General features: G+C 31.3%; 1 protein-coding gene across 1 annotated transcript; it reads right to left on the bottom strand.

Annotated features, from left to right (window-relative positions):
* Positions 1-1,066: 1,066 nt before the first annotated feature.
* Positions 1,067-18,813, bottom strand: Bma-pde-2 (Uncharacterized protein; the record flags this gene model as incomplete). The annotated part of the gene is made up of 23 exons (XM_043077125.1): positions 1,067-1,253; positions 1,371-1,516; positions 1,819-1,931; positions 2,501-2,600; positions 2,871-2,993; positions 3,338-3,598; positions 3,797-3,943; positions 4,708-4,791; positions 5,383-5,498; positions 5,802-5,887; positions 6,186-6,356; positions 6,442-6,505; positions 6,853-7,004; positions 7,702-7,847; positions 9,315-9,434; positions 10,677-10,715; positions 12,667-12,741; positions 13,655-14,204; positions 14,594-14,867; positions 17,046-17,114; positions 18,043-18,192; positions 18,466-18,584; positions 18,725-18,813. 23 exons carry the CDS (start codon positions 18,811-18,813, stop codon positions 1,067-1,069), a joined length of 3,381 nt encoding a protein of 1,126 aa, XP_042933059.1.
* Positions 18,814-22,035: the final 3,222 nt, after the last annotated feature.

Below are 22,035 nucleotides of genomic sequence, written 5' to 3'. Positions count from 1 at the left end.
CAAAGTCCATATCCACATATCCTCATTTTCAGTAAGATTTTTGATTTTATCTGGACTTGACGTATCCAAGTCGTGCTGTTGTCAAAATAATTGATTAGCATCATTATTAAAATATTGCAATTGAAAGATGTATTGCACATGATGTATTCGAGGAGTCCTGCGAGTTTCTCTCATTTTTCTAAGATAATATTTGTCAGAAAAAACGGAATTATATAGTAATATGTTGAGATAAAATTGTATTAATCCATAAGATTAAAGATCATCTTAATTAAATATCTTTTAGACCATTATAAGACTCATGTTTCAAATTGTATCTCATGTAAGTAATCATTTATCCATTACACATCTTCCAGCTGTAGCTGAGCTTACCTGCATTGTCTAAAAATTTTCAATTGTTAACAAAGAGTATGTGTATTGCTTAATATGTTAAAATTACTTTGTTCGGAACCAAATCTACTTTAATGTCAAAATATTGTGGAGGTTTTGACAGTCATTCTTATCAACAACCGACATAATGTTAAAATCCATTTCTTATTACATAAAGAATAAATATACTACTGTCTACACCAGCGAACTACAATTCGGCTGCTCTCTCGCACCAGTTAATTCAATCTATTTAAAAAATCTTTGTTTAAGTTTTCCACCATTTATCGTATATCATAAATCTTCAAGTTTTATGAAATTATCAGTATACTGTTGTCGCTAGAGAATAAAAATCGTTATAATAGACTCCTTCTCAACACATTCATTTGGGCCAACTCCAAACCACAACCAAGAAAGGTTCCCTAACAAGTGCCTATGATTCCTCGACATTAAAAAAATGGATAACATAGATTTTAATTTCCAAATGTTCTTTTAAAAAAGTCACACAAGAATAATATTTCTGCGTCTTACTATAATTCATAACTGATAGCATTTCTGTTACCATAGTATAATATTTATCATGCAACCATTACACAAAATATTCCGCTGTTTGAAATCAGTCAATCCGTCATAGTCGTAATCTGTTTTTGAAGAAACATTTGCATTTGATGACTGAAAACTAACAAAAAACCTTTTATTATTATCATTTATGTCGTTGCTGGGCTCGCTTGATTACTCGCTTCTCTAGAAAAGTGTCCTTGAGGTAATCAAGACCAAGAGTTGGGTACTTCTCCTCGGCCAATATCTCATCCAACGCTAGCCAACATTTCCGATTAAACAACATTGACTCATACGTATTTTTGCTTTCGGGTAATAACTGTGATAAGTATCTACAATAATGCGCATAAACTAGTTAAAGACGGTTGGCATCAATGGAACAGAGATCAAAGAAACTACCAGCCCATGTAGTATTTCTTCCCGAAAGAATAAAATTTTTAAAAACTTGCTCAAAAACAGGTACTGCAATTGTATCCATGAATTCAAGCTGCAATTTTGGCACGCATGCACGGTCCCGGTCCATCATTTCTAATGGACGATTTCCCATCTGTTTTTCTAGATCTCCTTGAGAGAAAAATTCCTTATAAATATTTTCCTAAAAGTGATGACATAAGTGTCTCAATAGATTTAAAACACTAATGTTTCTCTCTCTCTCTCTCTCCCAATAGACTAGTGTCTCAATAGATTTATTAAAAAATAGTCAGTTAAGCATTGATAAATAGAGTCACATAATCTGTATTCACATAATTTTGTTTCAATTTAATAAATAAAAATTGTTTTTCCTAAAATAAAATAAAAATTGTTGACAGTTTCAGTACGATAAAGTTAAGAGATATTTCAGAGAAATTCGCTAAAAAACTTTGATTTTTAAACTGTATCAACATGAATCAAACTTACAGCTATTGCCTTGCTATTTCTGAAATCTTTTGTCTGGTCAGATAGATCAGCTGAGGTCATCATAAGGCATAGCAACAAATATCGATGATGCTTTATTGAACTGTCAAAGCCAACTGAAACTCAAGTTATTTAACTTTTAGTAATTCTATAATAGATGAAGATCGATATTACGGTAGTTATAATTGGACAAACGCATTCCATACAGAGCTAGATGAAGTACTACCTTTTATTCTTGCCACGCACTGTGGATATCATCCGCGACAGTGCGAATGGCAAATTAGCAAGATTTATACAATGAATGGTCCAAGCCTTGACATGCCTTAGACTGATACTCATAGCATACCCTGCTGCAAACTTAATTTTCTCATACAAAATTATAAAGTTTCAGGATAGTTCGGTCGGTAATTTTGATGGTATGTATTATAAAAAAAGCGACCATGCCTATTAAAACTAAACCAAATAATATGTCGTATTCAAAAAATTTATTATTTCTTCCTTAGCCTCAGTTAGTTCTTCTTACTTTCATGAAAAGTTCTTTCTTTTTCCAAAATTTTCTATGATCCGGGAATAAATAGTATAGTACTTTTCATTTTTATCAACATATTCGATGTGACAGAAAAAAAAGCTTCAAAATGAAATCCAAATTCCTCAGATACAAATTTCTTGTAGACCAATTACTCACCTTCAACCATTCGATTAATATCTTGCACTTTCTGTAAATGATTAGCTATGTCGGTTGCGAGAATGATATCCCGTATGTGATCCAGGACTGAATGGAACTGCTTAAAAAAATAACAGTTTTTGACTACAAAGTGAGTGCAGCTTACAGAATTTCTACATTAAAGGCTCTAATGATTCGGATTCTTAACTCACATACCAACAGAACATAAGTCTTTGAAAAATAATTCCACATTGAATATACTTACTACCCATGGTTATAAGATGAAAAATTCTTATATATAGGTCAAATCACATAGATATGAAGTAAAATTCGAGTAGATTTTCGACTTTTTTAAACCGGTGCGAACATATTCAAAAATAAAAAAACTTACATGTCGATTTAATGAAACGAATATATTGCACTCCTCCATATTTAATATTGATATTGTTTGAGCAAAGTGATGCCTCTCCAATACCGAGCCTTCACTGCTGTACAACTGAGCTAGCGGTGTTCGCTATAACGACACCAAACGGAAAAAATTTTTGAAGTTTCTCTATTATTATCACGTACTCCCATCACATATTGCAATTATTCACTCTCTTAATATGACTTTAAATCTCATTAAGTTGTAAACCAACTTAGGCTATCAGATGTGTAATAAGAAACCGCACATTACTCTTACATTTCTTCAGTAAAATTTAGAACAACCATTCGAAAATTTCCCTTTATCGTAATCACAAAATACCCTCTATTTGATAAGCCATGGAGAACAGTTTGCGAGTATCTATGATAATGACTATCTATCAGGTAACTATTTTATTCAGGTATCTAATACAAGTGTAGAAAATTGAAACCGACCGACTGTACTTGGAATGCATTCGTAGTACCACGATGATCGATATCATGACATAAACTTGCTACAAAGAGAGCAAAGCTTTCCAATTCATTCAGTGCATTGTGTGCTGTTTCAGTTCGCAGTAACAAATACGTGAAATGAGCAACAGCAAATGCATGAGACCAGTTGTGATAAGGCACATCACGGTAACCCTTTTGAACCATCAATAAGAAACATGCTAATGTTTGCCGCTGTAAGCGAAATCGCTGAACAAAACCCAGATCCTGAAATGAAGTTTTAGTTTGGTGTGACGCATCCCTGAACATCGATAAATGATTAAAAAAATGTTTTTATAAATCCAAATTATAACTGTAATTCGTTTATAAATATAAGACTTAACTGCAGAGTAAACTTTTTCTATGATAATTTCTAGTAAATTTTTGCCTAGAATCTTGAAACCACTGTAAATTTCGAAGACAGACCTTGAAAATGGACAATGCTGCTTCAACATAGATATCGCCTGACCCAATGGAACGTGGTGAAAAATTAAAATGATCGAATTCTGGAGCAAAAGAAGTCGCTGATGGTATATCACCTGCTGTTAATCGTAACAAATCTTCTGGTGCGATCTGCAAATGAAGTGAAAAAGTTAACTCAACATCCTAAGAATTAAGTATACTATTTCTTACCACACTGTTGTAAGCAGCAGTTGAAAGGAAAATAATGACTAGGACAATTGTATGAAATTATATCAAGATAATCAATCTCCTTTATTATCTTATTTAGTAATTACTCGTATCAGTATCACAAATACATCAAATTGCAACATTATTACCTACCATTACTCTTATTATCCATTTTCTCCATTATTTTCAGTTGCTTTTTCTAGAGTAGCTGTGAAGGATATTTTCATAAGGAAATAATATTTTGCACAACTGCATGTATAATATGTGCACATAAACAAATAATAATTTTCGTATAATAACTAAAAAGTCAAAAGTATCACGGAACTTAGGTTTATTTCTACTATATAAACAGAGCCACCATGGACTAACAATAATCACTTTGCATTTTCAATTTAGAGAGTTTTTAAGCGCATTCCGTATCAGTTATATTATCAAAACTGCTAGTATTAAGAACTCTTATCACTGGAATATTAAAATATGACATGTCTAACGCATGTAAAAACATCACCTAAAGGAAACCCACATCCACAGATATTAAAGTATAGAAGCAGTAAAACGAAGACTAAATAGTAAACTTAAGGTGCCGATCAGTCAATGATATATGTGTTCCGTCTAACCATATTTCATTTTAAAAATTATAACTACCAATTTTTAGTTTAGGTATAATGTCTTCTTTACTCTTTCCTTAAACAAAACATAAACTTTACCGACAGCGTAGAACCTTGTACTAATAACTCAGCGGCCAAATGTGATCGTCGATGAGCCTCTTGTAGTTTCCGATAAAGAAGACACTAAAAAGAATAAGCAGAATATTATAATGCATTGTTGTATATATTAATTATAATAATGTACATATAATACATTATGTAATACATAATGTACATATAATACATTAATACATTAACTCCTCGAGAGCATAATTTTCAAAATCAGTTGTACTTCATAAATACGCAGAACAGTATTAAAACCCAGTGCAAAACTGATGAACTTCATAAGCATAATACTTTTTAGAAAGGGACTGCTCACGACACTGCAGTCATTACAATTTATTCATATAACATTTCTGATCTGAACTCATTAAAAACTTATTGCTCAGTAAAAATATTTTGGACAAAGAGAATAAGACTAAAACAGATAAAGATACAAGTGACCAAATGGATTGGTTGTCTTAAAGGAAAAAGTCGCAAAAAAAAAACAAAAAATCAAATCAAATATGAACTCTGACATTTTTAGGAATTAATCAAACAAAGAGAAGTAAAAATTGGGAAGTAAGTTCAAGTAAGGAAATTATAAGTTCGATTCGTCATGCCCAACCACATAGTAACAAATCTCGAAATGATAAATCCAATTATCTTAAAAACTGGTTAATCAAAAAATCTTACATGTGATATACTGATAGCACAGTATATTGCAAATGTCATTGCAATTTGTTCATCGTGCTTCGTAAAGGCAAGCTTTCCAATTTTATTACATAGCTCCGCCACACCAACAAGGTTTCCTGTGATTCTGCGGATGACAACAAGTCAAGGATTTTGTTAAAACCATAAAGTTAAATTGTCAGTTTTGCAAAAATAGAGGAAAAACTGAAAATTAGAAGACTAACAAAGAACCTATCTGCAATATTAAATCTTTTTACAGAAGATTAAAAAAAAAATGGTATAAATACTTTACTAATAGAAATAATTTGCGAGTTTCGTCATAATCTTCATGCATTAAAATATGAGGAAGTTTGGACAAATACTGGTTATCTCGAGAGAAGTACAGTCATGCAAGTTTACATTACTCTTACATATACTCCTACCAGAACTATCTTTGATCGGGAAACATAATATGTTTCGTGTAACGAAACCGGTTCGTTCGTCCACTTTCGGGTAGAAAGCTGGATGACTGCAATCAGAAACATATCATAAAAACTATCGGAAAAATATCTCACGTAAATGCCTTATTTCTTCACCAGATATCTTCATAATTCATTTTATCATAACTCTTTAGAAATGAAATGTAACATTTACTAGAGTCAAAAAGTTATTCTTTTATGAAGACTATTATCCATTTTCCATGTAATCAATTGGAAAAGAGATTTATTGCGAAAAGTAATGACGAAGCTTTCATCTCCCCTCGCTATATCTGTCCGAATGCATAATTCAAAATGACCATTTATCCTTAATGAATAAAAATTAATAACCTATAAGCTTCTTTGACATTCATCATTTGTCCAGTGCTTGCAACCTGTCCAACAATGCCCAGTGACAATGGCATTCTGATTTCCGTCAGATATTCATCATTTGAGCCATTTTTTTCGAATACTTCAGCAACCAGTTCAGAGTTTTCACGATCAAGAAGAAATAAAGAACATCTGAAAAACGAAAACTGATCATAGAGAAAGTGAGAAACAATATTAGATCAAAATTTTCAAACGAAAATCAAAACTTTGAACCTACATTTCGGCATGCACAAGGGTTTTGGCTTCTTTCGTTATATTTCTCACCAATAAGTTCATATCTTCTAAATGAAAGAAAAAACTTTATGAAAGCAACGAACAACAAATACCTAGGTGAATTATTAATCAGGGGACATAACTAAGTTAAGTATAAGTTTCATGATAGCTAATAGGAAGCAATATGTGACAAAACCTTTAAACAGATTTTCAATTAAAAATCAAATGTTGAATGTGATTCAATTTCGCTAGTAAAATATCAGTTCTCCTACGGTAATCACGTCAAATTGTGTTTCTCATTCTCTCTGTTTTTCTATAATGATGAAGTTTTATGGCTTTATGATTTCTCAAAAATAGAATCTCAATATGACAATATTCCGATCCCGATTTTCCAAAGATCAAAATTGAGGCTTACGTAAGCTGGAGAATACATTTTGCGTCATAGTGAGAAAAACTTCGGACTGTTGCGCTAAACGTTTCTGCTCTTCAATATTAGCAACAATGGACAGTAATGCAGCAATTAGGTGTAAATGAGGCATTACGAAACTTCGTTCCGCTTCCACTGTACTAAAATTTCTCTTTCGGAATTAATACTACTATAAAAATTATAAATATTTCCTGTAAAATAAAGAAATGAACTACAAAAAATTGTGCCCCTTACTATTCTCTTCGTTTCTTCCTCTCTTTCATTTGGAAATCTTTTTAATAAAAAAAAAGATGATTCCAACTAACTCATAGTGAAAGGTGGAAAATATTCAGAGATAGATAAAAGAATCGTATTTTTTTCACTGCACAGAATTATTAATTTATTGAACTAATACAAAACTATTATTCCTGAAACAATTAATGAGAACAGAAGAAAAACGCAGTGAAAACTGGTTGGGATCATCCAGAAATAAAATTGATATATTTTAAGATTTAACACCATTAAAAGAATTAAAAGTTAGGGTCGATAAATAACTGAAACTCTCGCTGTAGTTTCCTCATAAAAATAGTGAAGGGAGCCATATAAAGTGCCATTTTATGTGAACATTCTCTTTAAAAAAATTTCAGAAAGGAATTAAAAGTATAGTAATAATTCTCTTGAACCAAAGATTATGCAGAATTAAATGTCCATAAAAACAGCCGAACTCATCTTTCTATTTTTCTCCAAACACCAACTTAAGGTTGAAGTCTTACGTGATTTTTCAAAACAACAGAAATCAAAACTGTTTTAAAAAAGATTAAAAACTCTGCAGAAAAAAAACTTTTAAATAAAACATACTACTCATTTTGATGTATTAATAGTAGGCCAGCAACAAAATTACTCCGTGCTTGTAACAAAAAGATGGTACCACTGAGGGAACTCCTTAACAGATTTTCTCCATCAGTACTCTTTTGCACTATAGCATATATCCTCTCTCGAAATTCCTGCAATTTGGAGAACAAGTAAATAAATTAGTTACGTAATAGAGTTCTGCGAACTGACGTTAACTGAGGCATTAATTGTCAACAGACTGTTAAAAACAGTTTAACATACATAAGGCGACTGCTTCAACAAGTTAAATAAATAAAACATCATCTATTATGAGCAATTTATGAGTGTGGTAAAGACTTGTTCGATAAATAAAAAGATTTAATGGAAGAAATAAACTTGCAATAAAAGACATCCAGTAAAATATTGAGCTGGGATATTAACTGACCACAATAATTAGTGTTGTGACAATTTTTCTTCAAGAAAAACCTTACTCGCGATGATATTTTAGTGGACAAAACTGTCTTTTTTCAATATTTTAACCTTGAAAGGAAAGCGAGATATATCAAATCGACGAATAACAGCGTAATTGAACTGTAAGAATCATTCGGGAAATTAATGAGATATGACACAGGAGTAGTAAGGAAATATACGAGATCAGCTCATATATAAAGCATATCAGAAAGTTCTTGCATCAACAAAGATTAAGTCACTCAAGTTCTATACATGTACAGTTACGTATTATAATTCTCCAACATTGCTATTTAAGAATTGGAAAACAAATTTCGGAAGCTTACTAATATCATAAAAAGAATGATTACTACCTATTGTTAGTGATTTTGGAATTTTGGATAAAATTTATTTTTTCGAAGGAAGCAATTACTCGACAACCTTCATTTGTTCACTCATTTTCCACTTCCAAATCTCGGAAAAAATTTCGTTTTTTTTCTTGTCTTGTCCTGTACAAAGAAAAACAACCACATGAAGTGGAATGCGCAGCTGCACGTTATTTATGTATGACTACATCTTGACACCTGCAAAAGAGGGATGGTCACTATAGGGAATCGAACCTTTTTCTAATCCTCCATAAAGAAAAAAGAACAACTTCTAGAGGTGGTAAAAATGACCTTATTTTTAATTTCGAATAGTTAGTAAGCTATACGATAAACAAATTCTTTGCAAACTTCTAGTATGACGAACTACTAATAGAAAGCAAAAATGTGAAGAAAGACAAAAATACAGTTAAGTTGAGAACATCATATGAAAATGAAGGAACTTCCCACATGATTACCCGGAAAGGCTAAGTAGGTGGAGTGAGGCAGGTGATTAAGATCTTAGTAAAGAGGTAATGCATATACAAAATAGACAGAATATTAAAAATGTATACCATTTTTCTCTTCTGTGATACTATAATATAAAAATTTTGTTTGTCCCATGGCGGACCAAAAATGTGAGCAGTCGGGATTAATTACCTATTAGTGTTTCTTAACACTTTCATACATTTGCGAATATTTCACCTTTGGAAGTATATCGCCTTATCCATTAATGAACATTATGTTCGATTAATAGATCGCTTGGATGTCTCTTTAAAACATGTTAGAGAAATTCATAAACAAACAAATCAAAGCAAAAACAAAACTTGCCTTACTGAGCATATCGATATCGACATAAATATTGAGTGCACGAGCTGTACAAGGTGGGAGTGATAAATCCTTACTGTTTGCATTGCCGTTAAACAGTGACCACAACACATCAGCACCACCCTTTAAATGCAAAATTTAATAAATTAAAAACTTTGATTACTTTTGCAGAATTACTTAATGAACAACAAGGAGCTAATTAATTAGTTAAATAACCAATCACTTTTGCTAATCGTCATCATTCTTTGACAGAAAAGCAGCACTGACAGGAAATTATTCCTTACTGACATGATCCACATCTTATATCTTTCTCAACTAATCTCGGCTATCAAATTCTACATGATTGCAAGATCGAAAGCTGCTAGGGCACATCAAACTAACATATCCCACTAAAAGAAAAAATGACCAGAAGCTAATGAAGGAGATATAAAATTTCATTTAGAAGAATGAAAGCAGGTGGAAGCTGGAACTGCACAAAAAAAATGAATATGCTTTCTTCGAAACATAGAAAAAGCTGGTGAGGAATTGATGCATATATATGTACACATAACACACCTTACGGGAGTAATAGGATTGTTTTCTGTCAAAAGAAATCATTTTTTAAATTTCATTTGTCGATGAACAAGAATAATTTTTTCGTAGGATTTTAAAGCCAACAGATTCAATATTGAACGAGAACGAGAATGACGATCAATATTGAAAGAGAATGAGGATGGAAAAAAGTAGATGGTAGATTAATGAGAATCTTTTTGCTTCGCATTCCTGTCAGCTTGCTTCTCCCTTATTATCAAGATCTTATAAAGACAAGCATAATAAATTTCGACTAAACGGGATGGGTTATAGAATTGTCAAATCAAATTGCATTTAGCAGAAGGTAACGAATTTTTGTTTCGCGTCATCTCCCTCCTCGCTCACTTTGTTCCAATCTTCTTTATCACTTAATCTTTTATGGCACTCACACTCACTTTTAGAAAGGAAGATGAGACATTTGTGAGTCTGTTACTGTCGCTGTTCAAACTCTCCCACTATAAAGCTGCTTAGTCAACCGTAACCAAAGTTGACAATAGCTCTTCAACTGATCTGCATTTGAGATATTTTCTCTCAAAAAGTTTCATTCATCTAATTTCATTATGAGAAAAAAACATTTCTTCAGTAAGATGTCAGTATCAACTAACCTGCTCAAATTGTGTCAATCTTAAGAAAATGAAAGTTCGGCTGCTGAAGTTATCACAATATAGTAATCTCAATTCCGTGTGTCTTTTCAACTAAGCATTGAATCTTAACTACCAGAACTGCCATAGAATTTTCTAAACAATTTCGCCATAGGAAACTAAATATTTAAAGAAAACATCATTCAGAACTTACACAGTAGATTGGTTCTTCCAGCAGTTGATTACCACAAACCTGAAATACACTGAACATGAATTTCTTTCATATAAATAGAAATCATTTAGACGCACTTTGTTACACACTGTGACAAAGCAAAAATTCGTGGAAGAAAGTCAGGAAAATACTTAGATGATGATAAGAAGGAATCCCTGAAGATTAATAAATCATATGCTGCCCAATTCTTTTTTGAATGCTGAGAAGGAGCCATCACTGAAGGGATTGTCCTTCTGCTCCATAACTGCCATGTTACTGGATATGATATAATCAAATGACAAATGATATTCTTGACAATTTTCTCAGATCTAATGGATATGGAACAGAAGCACTGTAGGAAGAAATTATTCATTTCAAGTATATTTTCATATGACAGACTCATGCATTCAAATCACTACTATGCACATATCTGGTTTCTGTAAAACTTCGCTACGTATCCGTCATTGTTGCAAGAACCTTTCTAACCTCTTTAAAATGTCATTTAAGCACAGTAAGGTAGGTTTCCCAGTCCCACGGAAAACTATTCCCAAAAGGCGATGAGTAAAAATAATGAGACAATTGTAAAGAGTATTTTCGGCAAAAATGACTACGAATGCTTCTTTATCACAGGCACACTGATAAATGCTAATCAGTGCTTCCTAACAATATAAAAATATTAACAGTTGATTCCAATTAACAAAACCTTAGTGATAAATATGAACAACTTCAGAAATGATATGCGCGCTGACATTAAGACAAGCTATTTAAAGTGCATGTAAGAAAAGCATAAAATGTAGTAGAACTTCTATTCCAGAATGTTTCATACTTTTTAGTTAGATTAAATAATTACTGAAGGGGAAATGATTGATATTCTCTTTAAATTGTTTTGTGAAGCAAGAAATAAATCATCAGCGATATTACTGATATATAAATAGCAAAATGCGTTTTGTATTATTTATTTCAATCACGAGATAGTAAAGACAGTCAGTCTGAGGTATAAAAGTTGAAATAAAAAAGATAAAAAATAACAGTGCCACGGACACCAAATAGTCTTCTTATATTAGTGTGCTACACTACAACCATGTATATTTTTTGTAAGGAGATTGTTCTTGTATAAAAATTGAACTTATATTAGTTTAGTTCATTATGAGACAGAGCGGTTTATCTTGTGGCAAACTGCTATCTTGAAACGCGAAATAAATCATTGCGCTGTTATTTAATCAATGGGAAATTAAACATATTTGTAATTACAGCATAAGAGTAACTGCTACGAGTACGTTGTGATGAATCAACACTTGTACCTTTATCACCCACGATAGTGTTATGGAAATGATAAATCCTAATTTGAAATAGAGTGAAATCTTAAGATGAGAACTGGCGGTCTTTAAATTCACATAGTGAGAACAAATAAACATAGAGATGAAGAGTGGAAAGAAAGGGAACCAAAAGAAATAAATATATGATAGTGGTAAACAAAGGAATCAAATCAAACAATTTTTTCAGAGTGATCATAAACTTCGGTATTTTTGTTTACAGAATGTACGGGAAACAAATTTTCTTCGTTTTTATATTTTTTATATTTAATATTACTACGACTTTAGTATATTTGATATTTAATTTATTAGTACTAGCAATATTAAATGAATAATTAACTAGTAATTTTAAATGAATAATGAATATTTAGTATTGCTGCTAATAATTAAGTGAATCTGATGAACAGTGATATCGAAGGCAGTAATATTAAAAGATATTAAATGAAGCTGCTGCTGAATCAGCTGACTGTTTTGTTGAAGTGGGAAAATGAACCTGATATGAATAATTACTGGTAATTAAGTGCAAAAACTATTGGTTTGACCAAATAAATGAGGTCATGAACTTCTTTCAAGTTTTTATGAAAAGTAAAAACTATTCCATACAAACTTATACTAAGAGGATATCGAAATGGAAGAATAACAGAAAAATTTTCGATCATTTTTAGAAAAATAAAATTTACTTGGCAAAAGCAGGAATTACATTCTTTTGAAATGAGCAAAAACGCCGCTGTTCGCGCACCCGTATGAGCTCCAATCTGTAATTTTTTTAAATTTGAATTTTAGATCATAGATCTGAGCCACTGCCATGATTTCTAGCAGATATTTAAATTAAAACAAGATATTCTGAAATAGAATGAGGAGCAGAAAAAATTTTCGGAATTCCTTCACCAAAATATGATATGACACAATCACAAAGGAACATTTTAATAAAATATTTCTGCAATCCCATTGCCGAAATGGAGTTTTTCAAGCATTTTTTGGCACAATTACTAAAATTACATCAACAGGAATTTTTTTTCTGAGATCAAAGGCATTAATTAAAATCATACATAGCCCTTTTTGGAATATATATGCAGTGTACGTATCACCGTGAATAAACAGCATCTCACTATATAGTGACTTGGTCGGTTATGGAAACTGGGAAATATCTCCTAATCATTTTACCTAATTCATTTCGCTTTACTTGAAACTCAAAATCCACACTGTTGAAAAAAAAAGCATGATTCCTCTTTAAGTTGTCCTTTTCCCACCGATTTTTGAAGGTAAATTTCTCATTTCAAAAACCATTTAATTTTAAACAAAAATATACTAATAATTAATATATATCAATCATAACATCATGATTTTTTTTGTAACTGCAACTGTTTTTTTAACGATTTCGTCTGCTTCGTAACTACAACTTTTCATCCACCTGTAATCTTTTCATTTCGACTCATTCAAATTTTGCAAAAACTTGAAAAAAAATATCGTTCAGCATCCATTCTTTTGTTGACATCCTTCTACGCGAACTTCAAATGAAGCAAGTAAGTATTTCAGTTTCCTAACAGTTCGAACAATTTTTAGTTTAATACCTTATGGTAATTCTACAGAGCTATGGTATCGATGTTTATTTCTGGAAATTTTGTTTTTCTAACTTGCTAAAATCGAATTCTTAAAAAAACGACTTACCCATGAATTGAGTACTTGTTGGAAACGGATCATATCTGGATTCTCGGCAGCGATATCTGCAGTTACACGACTTAATTCATCAACACCTTTACAACGTGCGTCACATGGCTGTATGCCAGCAAGTCCAAGTTCTGCCTGTCGCCTAGTTCCGATGTACAATTTAGAATCACTAGCCGAACGTGACAATGTTAAACGTCGAGCCCGAACGACGGTGACATCATATGATGCCAACGTCATTTTCCTAGTCGGAATGCCGTTGGCGGTAACCGTAAAAGCACTTTTTGATTCATGCTGTTCAGTAACAGTGTCACTGATTGCTACAGTACTAGCAATAACTGATATTGGCGTGATGTCAGTGCTACTAGCAGAAGTCACACGAACACGATTACGACATACGGAGTACTCGAGTGTCTTCTGTCCGGTTGATTGTGACAGAGAAGATGACGAAGAGTCACACAGAGTATCAGCAAACAATGGTGCATTTTCACTTTCTAAGTCGTTTAACAGTTTCATGCAACTTGACGTTGAATGATAATATGTTGCCGGCTGTCTTAAAAGTGAAAACATTAAAGGAAGAAGAAATGTGAAAAGGGTGTGTTATGTGTAAACAACTGCCATTATAAATAAGTGACTGAATGGTTCATGCACAATTTAAACGAAAAATTTAAAATCAGTTTCTCCGTCTAGTACAGCTTAATTATGAAGTTCTTCAAAACCAAGCATAGCGTACTTTACGAATGTTTTACTCATAAAATGAATTTACACGCAATGGCTTTCTAGGTATGCCTAATGTGGAAGAACTTTGTAATACATTCGTCGAAACTCCTCATACATCCTACGATCTCTTTAAATTCATTCCATTATCAATAAAGCAGCCACTTGTAATCGCACCCGCATATAACAGTTTAGGAATTTTGGAAATGTCTTTTCCCCACATACCTTTTTCGTAAAGCGTCGCCCATTTTAACAGGTAACGATAACGGTGGCTTTGCTGGAAAAAGACCGTCATCCAAGCTACAACCAAAAGTATTGTTATTGCCACTGTTATCACTACCATTTTGACCATCACACTGGCATGCTACATCTTTTACAGCTGTTCCTTGTTGCTGAGGTACAATAAGACGAAAAACATGCAATGCGGATGCGAAATTAGAATAACTTTCGTGTTGCTGCTGTTGTTGACAATCGGCTATGACAGGACACGCTCTCGTAACTAAATTTGGGTAATCAGATAATATAAAGCATGACGAATAAACTGGCTGATGATTACATCCAACTGATGAATTTTTTTTTCATCCTGATTCAGAAAAGCAGCCCGAATAACAATTTTCTGATGTCTGATATAAATAATATTAAAATGAGAATACAAATCTCGATCACAATTGAGTGGCACTAAAGCTCCTAGAATTTTCTTACTTCTTACAATATTGACAAATGTTTTCAGAACTTCACTGATGCACTACAGAGAAACAAACGATGTTTCAGTAATGAGGTTTTAAGCGAAAACTTTACATTGCATTATTAGCATTTTTTTCACCGATACCAACTAGATCACAAAATTATTAGAGGCCAAACTATTTAAAAGGAAATAACTGTCGGAATGTCTCATTAAGGTCAGCAATATTTTGAGGAAATGACACTAAATGTTCTATTCTAGCGTAAATAAAAAAGTGGCAGATGGATAAGGAAGAACTAGTAATTAAGCAGCAATAACAGTGTATATTACTCATTTAGAAGAAACTAACAAGTCAGTATAATTAGTTGTCTAATCTCTGGCATGTTAGCATTGTCAAACATAAGACAGGATTAAGAAACCATCTGAACACTTCATAAATGTGCAATGATTAAAATAATCCCGCTTCGATCACAGGATAGAATGCTGCAGTAGGGAGCAACCTGGAGACTATTTTTATTTCCTTTTTTTTACAATAAATAGTCTATTCCTCCCTTTTATGTTGTTCAACCTGATCGTTTAAAGTCCGAAAATTGAAAGGAACTGCACTAATGAAACTTATGTCTAACAATCAGCTAATTTTCACAATTGAAAGTGCTGAATATATAATTAAGCAGTAATTAAGCAGCAACAATAGTGTATATTACTCGTTTAGAAGAAACTAACACCCCCTTTTAAAAAAATAGTCGAAAATTTAAGGGAAGAAATATAATCGTTAAGCCGATTATTTAAGAAAATAAAATTAGTCGTAGGATTTTTGGATAGCAAATTAGACCGGTATTTCTTCTGATAATATCAATCATGAAACCTCTTCAAAACTTAAAATTAATTAACCTTTCCCTATTTTCATTAATCTTTAAAAACATTTCAGAGTATTTAGTAATTCTGAAATAAGAAGAATGCAAAAATACGAACAATTTCATATAGTAATAAATAAAGCAATAAACACAGAAGTGCTCATCTTGTTGCATATACTTTAATGAACGAAGTAAAAATTTTTTAGAGTACATAATTTTTTTTTAAAGAATTAGAAAATTAATTTTTTGTCAGTTCCACAAGATCCGAGATAAACCTACAAATTACTGGAAATCAATATCTTTCATATTTTTGCCGTATATTGAACAGTACATTACACAAACAAAAGCCTTATAAATCACGTTAATATTATGGGATTTCATCCAGATGGCCACAGTTATGGATCAACATAAAAACATGCTGAGGAAAGAGACATGCAAATGTGCTTTTACTTATTCTTCAAAGGTCATGATAGTTCATATCCATGAACTGAATAGATGTGACAAGTAAGCCCGTACAGCAAGTGGGGGATAAAAGTCCTCGCTGTTAATTTCGATTACTCAACAAATATATTGTATCACTTCTTAATATTATTAGAAAATTTCACTTTTATGTTAAGAGAAGGAAATCCTTCCTTCCTCTCCCCTCTCTCCCAAAGAAAAAAAAAAGAAAAAAAAACTGAAACTAAACCATTACAATTTCATGTTTAAAACATATGAAAAATACGTACATTGTTAATAATTAAATGTAATTAAATATTATTTACTAATATTTAATTAGTGACTAATAATACTATATAATAACTACTAATAATAATTAAATGTTATTTAGTAATAAAATAATTGCAAAAGGAAAATGAAAAAGCACTATGATTTGGTTAGCTAAGCATCCCAAAAACCTTTTTTGCTTACTAGTCCTGGTGCAATGAAAGATTATAATGAGTAAACAATTACTAAATTCCAAACTTGATTTCAAAAGATATCTACTAAAAAACTTTTTGTCCAGAAGTTCTAAAAAAAAATCTCCCTTTCAATTCGTTAGAAAAACATACGAGAAAAAGACTGAAATACGATAAAAATAACTTTCAGATATCCGATTAATGTCGTTTAATGAAGCAAATTTATTCTTATCTGTTAGACGAACCTAATAATTCTGGCAACAATACTTGATTCCGATACCCCTCAGCAGATGACTGTTTGCGCGATTCCGGGTCTGCAAAGAATGCAAAAAATGAAATCAATGCATTTTACTGCACTTGCATTATTCTTTAAATTCCGATCCTTTAAACGAAAAAAGAAAACCCTATTCGTTTCTTACTAATTTCTAAACTAACTGTCCCCATGAATTCCAAGCAAGTCTTAAAATGACAAAACTATGATGAATTTTTATCATTAAGAATGAACCCGTTATAAATTATGAACTTTTGTACCTCATAATTTCATATCATGTAATCTTAAACACTAGAGTTTGGAGTAGGAAGCTAAAAGGGACAAAAATACTGTGCTAATATTTTAGTTGATTCGTAATACATAAAAAACTCTCCTTCTCGTCTTCCCTCAATAAAGCCTTAATTCATAAAGTAATCTGCTTCAAAAGTTCGAAATTCTCCCACAAAATTTGAATACTTTTAATTATCAATGTATGCTGCAAGAACAACCACTTTTTGGAGAAAAACGCATGATATAAAATTTCTCGTAAATGTCAGCTAACATTTCTACATCTATTCAACTCAAGAAAAATCACGAAGAGAATTTGATTATTGAATAACATTTCGTAAGTGAATGAAAAAAATTAAAAACGTTACTAAGCATTTGTTGTTTGAATCGGAAAAAATCTAGTATTTCTTAAAACTTCGAATTGAAAAAAAAAGAATTTGGAAGAATGCTACGATATATCTACTATCAGTTAAATTATATGATCTACTTATCCTCAACGACAGCAAGCTGAAGTTTCATGTAAATTACTGTATCACCTCTGAAGTAAAGGTAACCTATAGGTTTATATTTTAAAAAACGCTAGGGCGGTTAGATCTTCCGATTCTTTACATTTGTAAAAAACTGAAATGGAACCGGAAGTAGAACTGGAGGTAAGATCCCTTTCATTATTTATCAGGTCAGCCAATTAATAAACTCGGACTTACCCAAGTCGGAGAAACTATCAAAAGATGCGAGATGATCAATTACGGGATCGGAGGGTAGTGATTCATATTTTGGTGAAACAATATGTTCAACGGCATGTAACTTGCTAACGGGAGATATTTTCCTTCCATGCTGCTGACCTCCTTGTGTTACTACAAAAAATTTGAGATGACATCCATCAAATTTCTCAGTAGCAGAAAAAGGCAGGAAAACATGATTGACTATATAACATTTCAAAAATTCAAAACTTCAGTTTTGAAAGTAAAAAGTTTGAACTTCAGCTTTTTTATCACATAATTATGAGAGATTAAATATAATTTTTTCTTCAGTTATAATTTTTATTACAGCAAAATAAGTATTTTATTAAAGACATCACAGACCACAAGCTTTTAACTATAAAAAATGAAAAGAAATTACAATATTACCAGAGGAAGATAAATGTGCCGAGATGGTACCAACATACGTACTATTTTCACCGTCATCCTGGTTTCGTATACCACAACAAAGCCAATCGACAGCTCGTGAAAACGCCGTCGTGCTAATTCTATCAGTTTCAAACACATTTCAATACATTAAATTCAAGAAAACGTGCTAAGACACGACGGCAAATACACGATCATAAGATGCATATGCAATAAAAGTAAATCAATAAACCGACATTTAATGAGCAAATAGTACTCGAACCCTGTTACTATTTTAATTGAAAACACGAATTCAGAAAAACACTTTCGTTCCAAATTTAAAAATCCTTTAATCAGCAAATTCATATTCATCTGTTAAATTTTTTTTAAATAATTTTTTTTTTAAATTTTAAAGCACGAGTATAACTCTAATATTCCAAGTGAAAGAACACAACAAAAAATAAGCTTCCATGTACAACAGCTTATTCTCATCTTTCTTAGTATGCAATTTTAAATGAAAAAATTTTCAAAGAATGACTTGTTTGCTCATCTGTTGTATACATTGACAAGTTAAGCAAGCATTTCTAACACGTAATAAAGTTAAACATAAGTCTTTAAGCCATTTTCATGTGTTCTGTATGCACTGAAATAACTCAGATTTATAATAAATAAAATAATTAATGACAATAATAAATAATAATGAAAGTGATAATAAATAATAATAATTAGTTATATTTGTAATAATAATAATAAATTAATAATGAACTGTGGAAACTGTAACAGATATATGAGATTAACTTAAAATGAGATTTTAAGCTGCGATGAATACGACAGTGCATCCAACACCGAAAATTCAAAACTTTGAAGACAGAAACCAACGGAATGTTATGATACCGAGATATTCAGACAAAAAATCGGAATGGAACGAATTTATAACGGAAATGAGCTCCATGGCTTTATGCAGTTACATAACAGAGACGACAATATTCATTTTTTTGCTGATATTGAAGTAAGAAAAATATCTATATATAAGAGTAACTTCCTTCCTTGGCTACGAAGATTTACGCTCTTTGAGCAAATGTAAATTAAATTAATGGTATGAAAAATGAAACAATATGTCATATAAGGGCAAAAACGTTGAACAAGAGAACAAATAACTGGTGATAAACTAGCTTGACAGATTATACGGCAATAACAATTTAAAAGTAGCAAATTTTGAGAGAATTCAGACAGATGAAGCAAACTGCATCATTTCAGAAGTCCACATGCACCCTAGTGAAATCTGCTCATACTTGAAATAAAATAGGATTTAGAGTCTTTGCTCGCATCTGAAAACACTGAAAATCCTTTATCCTCATTCAAAAGAAGTATGGTCATTTAAAGTAATGATAAACAGTTATCAAAACTCAATGCCAAGGAAAATAAAAAAGAGAGGCAAAAGTTTTCCTTCTATTTTGTTCAGGAAAAGTTGTCGTGTAATTGAATTCACTTTATTCATTACATTTTAATTTTTTTATTCATAACTGCCATGATAGAGCGCCTTGTCTATAGCCCTGTGCAACAATATAATAAAATAAAACTAGCGCTCAGTATTTCAAAGTAACAAATTAATTGGAGGAGTTAAATGAAATCGTACGGTAGTGGCAAACGATCGGAAATCCGAACTGTTCAGTAAAGAGGTCGAAATCCAGAACTTTTTGGTGGATGTTGCTGCTGAATTAATATGATAACATGATGTATTAAAAGATGCAACAGATCAAATCTGTACAGGTGTTCTTCTAAGACGTATCGAACTGGATGAGTATATGCATGTATATTGCTATTTCTAACATATGTGTATATTTCAGGTTTGAACTCCTTTTCACAAAAACGACGAACATAATGTAATAAACACTGATAGAGAGGAAGAGAGAGAGAGAGAGAGGGGAAGAGGGAGAACAAGAACACACAGTAAAATACTATTTCTCAAGTATTATAAAAGTGCAATACTTAGCATTAATTGAAGAGCAGGAATTATGAGAAAAGTAGTTTGTGATGTTCTCATTTCTTCTAATCAATACTTGTTCTCCTCTCCTGGCTTCCTCTTTCATAAAACCTTCTAGTACAAGCGGCAAGGGGAAATACTAAGCTTTCTTACTAATGTATTCTAACGTTTCGAAAAACAAAATGTTTCCGTTAGATATCACAAAGAATAAAACATGAAAAATGATAGACCGAAATTTTATTTAAGCATTATGCATTTAAGCATACAACCGCAGGACAGAATATCTGTGTAATATAGCACTAAGAAGTCTTTTTTTAAACCGTTGGACAAAAAGAGCATATAAACAGATAAGAATAGAATGTAAATATGAACCGAGAATTACATGTGCAATGAAAACAATAAAAATTCACGAAGCGAGAGTAGTTGTGCAAACTGAAAATTATCCTCAGTTACACATTAGAAATTTCATAAATTAAACTAAAACAACTAAAAAACAGATAACAAACCAACACAAAACAATAAATTAAACAAAATAATCATAGTGACTTAAGCCAAAATTAAATCTAACCATAAAAACACAAGAAAACAAATAACTAACACTAAAGGAATCAAACATTTATTATTTTCTTAATTAGTCATTCTCTGATGTCTCCATCTTAGATTTGGGGTTTTTTTATTCATTTTTTCTTCATTGTTTGTTATTCCTATTGAATTGTTTTTTGCTTTTTTGCAAAGTTATATTTTTTTAACTTTGATTTGTATGTTTTTATTAAATATAATTTAGTTTTAATTTATTATAGTAGTTTAAGTTAAGAATTTTGTTTTGATAGGACAATGGTTTGTTATAATTTTTTTTTTTTTTTGGCTTTTTAGTACTTTTTTGGTCATAAAAAACACCTAAAAACCACGACCTAAATTAAGAAAAATCGTAATCAAAAAAAATAAAAACAAAAAAATACAAAAACGAAAAATAATAATAATTATTATAACAACAACCAAAAAAACTAAAAAAAAAAGTTAACAAAGAAAAAAAACCAATCAAAAAAAAAAAATTAAAATAGTAAAATAATAACCCAAAGAAACATAACAACTTATAAAAAAAATTCCCAAACACATCATAATACAACTTTTCATAGGATCTCAGTACAAAAAACTTAACAAAAAAATAAAAAAACTAAAATAAAAGAAGCAATAAAAGAGTTAAAAAAAACAAAATAAAAAATTCTAATAACTCCAAGTAGAACAAAATCTTCAGTTTTGAAAACCAAGAGTTTAAAAATTAACCTAAATCTACACTTACTATAATAACCATATTCTACACGGCGGTATTTGTAAGGGTATTCTTACCAGTTACCTTCCAATACAAACTAAATCCTAAGACCTTTTCTAAAAAACAACCAGGAAAGGAGGTACATTAGAAATACAGGAATGACTATATCCAACATAAAAAGAATTTTAAAAAAGTACCTGAAAAAACTAGAAAAAAATAGAATCAATCATTAAATAATACATAAAGTTAGTAAAAATTACCAAGAAAAATAGAATAACAGTTCTATTCCATTCTTTGGGTTATGATTTTCTTTTTTTTTTTTTTTTTTTTTTGAGGCATT

The sequence above is a fragment of the Brugia malayi genome (assembly GCF_000002995.4).
Source record: "Brugia malayi strain FR3 genome assembly, contig: Bm_v4_Chr1_scaffold_001, whole genome shotgun sequence".
Lineage (NCBI taxonomy): Eukaryota > Metazoa > Nematoda > Chromadorea > Rhabditida > Onchocercidae > Brugia > Brugia malayi.
Note: the sequence above shows the minus strand (reverse complement) of the source record. Positions and strands in the feature narration are given on the sequence as shown.